This window comes from Meriones unguiculatus, chromosome 21 (genome assembly GCF_030254825.1).
Source record: "Meriones unguiculatus strain TT.TT164.6M chromosome 21, Bangor_MerUng_6.1, whole genome shotgun sequence".
Taxonomy (NCBI): Eukaryota; Metazoa; Chordata; class Mammalia; order Rodentia; family Muridae; genus Meriones; species Meriones unguiculatus.
The window spans coordinates 35,660,877-35,667,500 of record NC_083368.1 but is presented as its reverse complement, the minus strand read 5'-3'; the positions used below and the strand labels follow the sequence as shown (position 1 = coordinate 35,667,500).

The following is a 6,624-nucleotide window of genomic DNA, read 5'->3' as shown; positions in this document are numbered from 1 at the left end:
GTCATCATATAATTTAATAAATACCGTTAATTATATGTTTGACAAGACACCGATTTCCAAACTGAAAGAAATGAACAACAGAGAAAGGCTACTGGTTACTGACCATAGCCTGTGTGGACCACAGCGAAGACCCCGTGGTTATAACAGATGGCAGTTAAACCTTAAACACCCAAAAAGCTTTTTAAAAAAACCCCAAACACACACTGGCTTGATTTTTGATGCCAGGTATAAAATTCGGAGCTTCAGTTGCTAATGTCCCTTTGCCTTCCCAATGTCCACCTTGCCTCACCGTCACATGGTGCCAAGCCACCGTGGTGCGCTGGAGAGGAGAGCGCTGTCACCACTTTTATATTTCGCACAATAAGGCCCGTCCAGAGCCGCTGGGGACCCCCCTGGGGCACAGCTCTCCGTGGACTGCCAGTGCAGCCCTTCCCTGCCAACTGCCTCGAGCCATGACTTAGAGACTATTCCTTACTTAGGGACAACCCAGCAGAAGGCAGACCCAGTGAGTACATCCAAATCTTCAAACGCAAAGCTCATTTAAATAAACATTTTCAATGATTAAGAAGTTACTTCCAAAGTAACTTTAATTTTCAATGATTACGAAGTTGATCCTCGGATAGAAGCAGGTGCTTATTTGAGAAAACCCTTACATAGATGAACATCTATATGTTCATGTGTGTGGTATATGTGTATGCATGTTTGTGTATATGTGAGCATGTTTGCTGGGGTCAAGAGTTGACCTCAGCTGTTGTCCTTCGGGAAGCATTAACCTTATTTTATTTTAGAGAAGGTCTCTCAGTGACCCTGGAGTTTTGATTCGATTCATCGAGGTTGGCTAGACAGCAAGGTCCCAGACCCCCTTACTTGTGCTCCTTCTCCTAGCACAGGGGTTCCATGTGCACGTGGCTGGGTATCACTCTTTACGTGAACATGCTGTGGATCTGAACTCAGATCCCTATGCCGAGTGGTGAACACTTTATCAACTGAGCCATTTCCCCAGCCCTAGGGTTTTTTTTTTTTCTTTTTTTTTTAAATTTTATCTTTTTATATTACAGTTTATTCACTTTGTATCCCAGCTGTAGCCCCCTCCCTCATTCCCTCCCAATCCCATCCTCTTTCTCTCTTCTTCTCCTATGCCCCTCTCCAAGTCTACTGATAGGAGAGGTCCTCCTTCCTTTCCATCTGACCCTAGACTGTCAGGTCTCATCTGGACTGGCTGCATTGTCCTCCTCTGTAGACTAGCAAGGCTGCTTCACTCTCAGGGGGAGTTAATCAAAGAGCCTGCTACTGAGTTCATGTCAGAGACAGTCCCTGTTCCCCTTACTAGGAAACCCACTTGGGTACTGAGCTGGCATGGGCTATATCTGAGCAGGGGTTCAATGTTATATTCATGCATGGTCCTTGGTTGGAGTATCAGTCTCAGAAAAGACCCCTGTGCCCAGATTTTTTGGTTCTGTTGTTCTTCTTGTGGAGCTCCTGTCCCCTCCAAATAGGAGAGACAGATCATGAAAAACATAAAATAGCTCAAAATGAACAGCATTTTGCTACAAGGCATGCTAGCGAGTTGCGGGTCCCTATGACACCGCTCTTGGGAAGCACTCTTCCCGCTTTTCACGAAGACACCCAAAGTCCTCCAATATGAATATTTATGTGTACACACTTATTTTTTTACATTTGTGATGTATTGTTGTACTACTTATAATGAAGCACTCATTCACATGGCTAGATACACAAACTTTATGTACAGAATGTGAATGCGTGAGGCCATATAAATGATGTATGGATCAGGGTTGTATTTGATACCACGTTTTCTACTTATTTGAGTTTTGGCAAGATGGACATGGGAAGTACTGGTAGGACCCAAGATTAAAAATCAGAACCAAAGGGAACATCTTAACTAATTGAGTCTGGAGTGCTAGAAACAGGCAGCCGGCTTCCTGATGCCTAAGCAAGACATTTACTCTAAGGATTAAGACCAGGAGAACGGACTATTCTTTTCAATACAGTTTACTAAGCGCCATTATTTATGACACTTTAAAGACAGCGCTTGGATTTGCCTTTAGCTGGAACTCTGTCATTTACATGGAAGCATTTATGTTTGGCATAGGCTAAAACGACAGACTCTTGTCCTGATACCTCAAAGACGGCAGTTTGAACCTTAGAATCTCCAAGTCAGAAGAGGAGCTTAAGTCCTGATTAACAAGGATGCTGAGGGGAGGTAACAGGGATGTGAGGAGGTAACAGGGATGTGAGGGGAGGCTAGACCAACCTTGACTCAAGCCGTCCTGACAGGATGTTTGCTTGACTTCCACATTCTCCATCGTGTCTCCCTTCGAGACTTCCCCGGGAGATGTTCTTCTCTCAAAGATGTTGTTGTTGTTGTTAACTTGGGTCCCATTTTGCTTCAGCAGTCGGAACACCTCAGCCTCCAAATCTCTGATCTACAACACAAAAACCCATTGACAAACTGGACTCTCCAGCGCTCCTCTGGGCAGAACGCACCCCCCGCCCCCCTCCCTGGCTGGGACGGCGCTACTCACCCGCACTTGCAGGCCTTGGACTTCCACCAGGTGAGCCTTTTCCACCTCTTCTAGCTTCTTTCTTTCTACTTCCTGTCTCTTGATGAAATCGAGCTCTCTTAAGAAGAAAGTAACAGGTTCGATTAGTTGTAGAGAACTTTCAGTAAGTGAGGACGTGAAAACTCTTTCAGAAGCACTCAAGTGCACAGGGGTAAACGATAAATGCTAGAGTGACATCTGAACACATGAGACTCAAACATAGTGCGAAAGTTTACGGCAACAAAAGAAAAGGCATCTTTAATGATTTCATCACAAGTACGCAAAGTGTTTTGATTTTCCTCAGTATTGGATCATCTGAAGTGCTGGCCTGGTGTGCGCAGGAGCTACTGCACTAACGGCCCCGTGCGGGATTTAATGGTGGTCATGTCCTGTCAGTAGAAATGATTCTGTATTTCCAATGCATGAGGCCACAGATGGAAGTAGACGGTAAGAGCTAAAAAGGGGGACGTGCAGTGAGAAATCAGTGGAGGGGCACTGAGCGAAGCCCTCACACCTCCACGGGGAATACTGGAGAAGGGACGGCCCTCCATTCTCAAAGTGAGTCTACCAACTTCTTATAGCGAGGCATGGCGCTGTTAGGAAAAGATTGCAGTGGTACTGTACTGAATTTACGGTGAAAAAGAATAATTATCCTTGAAGCATTTTCCTGGCTATCTGTTTCAACTATGAGACTATTAGTTTGAAAACAGGAAAGAAATCTGATGACTGAGACACACATATTCAGCTTCTAAGGCTTATCCCAGAAAACCACAAAAGGTGCTGCTGTCTGGTCTAGTGGGTCAGAAATCTCTTGAAACTCTCCCTGGGCACACTCTCCAACAGTGCATCAAGACTGGAGGGGGAAGGAAAACAACTGCAGCTTTCATAAAGGGGCAGCGGTGTGCCAGTGCAGTGAGGGTCTGCCTCACTGCTGTGAATGGGGAGGGAGGGGCCCTGAGAGCAGAAGGTGAGAAAGGCGGAGTGGGGTGGGAGGTCTTGCAAGTCAGTCTACAGAGAAACACAAGTCTGGGGAGAAACACAGAGGCAGAGTCTGCGGGTGCTGATTCTAAGAACAGACAGCAGCGGCCTGCTCTGGACCCCAGCTGCTCTGTATGTAGCATGTCCAATTGTCAGCCAAGCATCCTGTACAACTTCAGCGACAGTTCTGCTTTCTAAATCAGAGAGATGCTTCCAACGAGAACCAAGAAGGCTAACCGTTTTAATGGTTGCCATCAAACACAGAGGCGGAGTCAAAGGCCAGCACACAAAGCATGTTCCCATGAGAAAAAGTTGCTCCCCTAATCTCTTCTGCCTGTGGTGAAAGGGAAAGCCCAGCCTGTCCTGCCCACACCCCTAAACAGCATAAAGACGCTGGGACTTGAGCCTTCTTCACACACACGTCTGGATCATTAGAGAACACTTACTTTTGTTGAAAATCCTTGATCAGCTTCTTTGCTTTGTTGTATTTCTTTTCTAAGGCCTGATACTGGCTTTGAGTCTCTTTGAGATGCTCATTCACGGTGTGACATAATGTCTGTGCCTCAATCCAGTAGCTCTCCAACTTTAGCATTCTTTCTTTATTCTCTTCGATATTCTGTTGAAGTTGGTTTTTTTCTAGTTCCCACCTTACTTTCTCATTTTCTGCCGCTTGCAGCTAGAGAAAACAAATGTCAGGGCAAACATAATTTGGGTATGTCTGTAGCAACTCTCTTTCCACACTAGTATAGCTTGTTTTAAATAAAATTCTATTGTTATGTACAGTCATCGAAACAGCTTGAGATGAGAAGAGCAACAATTCTTTCCATATCCATAAAGGATAAAATGGAAGGATTGAAAAGGGAAATGATTTGCTCAAGGTTACCCATCCGATAAATGATGAAGCACAAATCTGATTTCAACTCCCATGAACTTTCTTTAATACCATGTAGTTTGAAATACTGTGAGCAGGAAAAAAATGTCTAGCGTATCACTGATTCCGGCCAACAAATGTCAACACATTTCCTTTGAGAGCATGTTAAATAAAGTGTAGGACAATAAGTTGAAAATTAACTAAGATGAGAGCGGGGGTGGGGCAGGAAGGAGGAGCAGAAGCACACGATGCCTTAATGGTTAAGAAGGGACCCAGCAGTCATTCGGTTCTCAGTTGAGTTGTTTTCCTTAACACTTGGACAAGTGGTTCAGGCTTCTAAGAGTTAGCATCTCCTCAATGCACCTGTGCTCTCCTTGCAACCCTTCCTGGGCATCATAACCATCTGATAAGAGTCAGCTTCTCTTACTGTGCCTTTAACCCTGTGGAGGACGGAATTAGGTCCTTGATTTCAATTGACATAAACAGTCTGTCATTCATTATATAACAGGGAGTGTTATGCACGTCCAAATCTTTATAAGCCTTAATTCACATTATGTATAAAAAATAAGGAAAAGTAAAGATATAAATGGTTGCCTAGTTAACTTAAATCCCTCCAGTGGGTCGGAAAGAGAGCACTGTGTGCTTTTTGTCTCGAGGCGTTCTTAGAAATATGGCGTGCAGTTTTCTCTAGACCTCTTGAATAAATTAGAGTGCAGGAAAGAGGAACCTAAGCCAGCACTGCTCTTGATACAGGAATCTACAACAGATCTTCAGATGAAGGTTTACAAGGCACTAACAGCAACCACCTGCCCTTTAAGTTGCTGCTCTACCTTCTCCGCTTTCAAAGTTACCAAGTTCAAAATGACATTCTGAGATTATATAGCATTGAAAAATTGAAAATACGCATCCACATAAATATATGTACTTATATATCACAAGAATAGTTTTGTGAAAATGTTTTTGCTAAATACAATTGGACAAGAGGTTACAAAGTAAGAATTAGTCCCAAACACTTTGAATGAGGAAATCTATTTAACATAGATAATGATCACATTACTGCATTTTCAAGGGTGAGTACTATATACCAATCTAGGAAGAAAACTATAAAATAGTAATTTGTATGCTTTTCTCAATTAAATCTTCATAGTTAAATGGCTAAGGCTGTCTATGAGAGCGTTTATAAACACAGGGGCTCCTTTTCCCTGTCTATAACCAACAGTGTAAAAGATCTGCTTTTTAACATCAAGAAACAGTTCTCAGATAGAAAGAACTAGGTTTTTACTGCATCTTTAATTAAACAACATTTTATGGCAGTTGTTTATGTTCCAGCCACTGCTGACTGAAAATTTAAAATTCACAGTGCGAGGCTGACACCATGAAGGATGTGGAAACATGTTTTGACTGAAGAGCTCTGGAGCATGTTAGTCAAGAATGCCATTTCACCAAAGCAGCCAGCTAATTCATCTCCATTTAAAGCACACGGAAAACCCAAAACAAGTATTCACTGTGAATAAGAAAACAATCACCAGTGGTGGGGAATAATTATGTCTTAATTTCGAAAAGATCACGGAAGCAGTACAGAATAGTTTGAAAGTAACTGAAAAATATTTTTAAGTCTCTGAAAATAAACATTTGATAGAACCAAATACAACAGCTAGAACTGTATCCTGTACAAAAATTTTACAGTTTACTTTGATGTCTTACTATTTCATAGAGATTAAAAATGTTCTTATTAATATATTTTTCTCTTCATCAGATTTAAATAATGCAAACTAAGTATGTCTCAAGATTCCCAGGAGCACCTGAATCTACATTAATTACACATTGCATAGAGTGGTTTATAATCTTTAATTCTTAAACAAGGGAAGTTTTTTTCTAAAAAGTAATTAGTGTTTCACATTAAAACAACACATTGCTTCCAGTAAATTAGTTAAAATGATCGTAAGGCAAATGACAGAAAGGAGATTTGATATACCAGCTTGTACTTAAGAAATTAGTACACAGTTCAGATGCTTGAGCCATTAAAAATATTATTTTTTGAAGAAATTTCAGAGAGAATATGCATCAGTATAAATCTGTTTACAACAAGTGCCCTGTGGCTTTCACTGGGGTGCATGCAGGAGCGCCTGTTCTCAGGGCAGGTCTGTCCATGTATTATTAAATGGTGGAAGCAAAACTCTCATGTAAATATGCTCTCAAGTGCACAGGAGCAAA

General features: G+C 42.1%; 1 protein-coding gene across 11 annotated transcripts in view; it reads right to left on the bottom strand.

The window, feature by feature from the left end:
* The window catches only part of Ppp1r9a (protein phosphatase 1 regulatory subunit 9A), a 282,353-nt gene that overhangs the window by 45,396 nt on the left and 230,333 nt on the right, over positions 1-6,624 (bottom strand). For all 11 annotated transcript variants that reach the window (XM_060374168.1, XM_060374167.1, XM_060374170.1 and 8 more), the window contains 3 exons: positions 3,986-4,215; positions 2,544-2,640; positions 2,273-2,444 (listed from right to left, as the gene is read on the bottom strand). In XM_060374168.1, the coding sequence (XP_060230151.1) occupies positions 2,273-2,444; positions 2,544-2,640; positions 3,986-4,215 (499 nt within the window). The remainder of the gene's footprint in view (positions 1-2,272; positions 2,445-2,543; positions 2,641-3,985; positions 4,216-6,624) is intronic.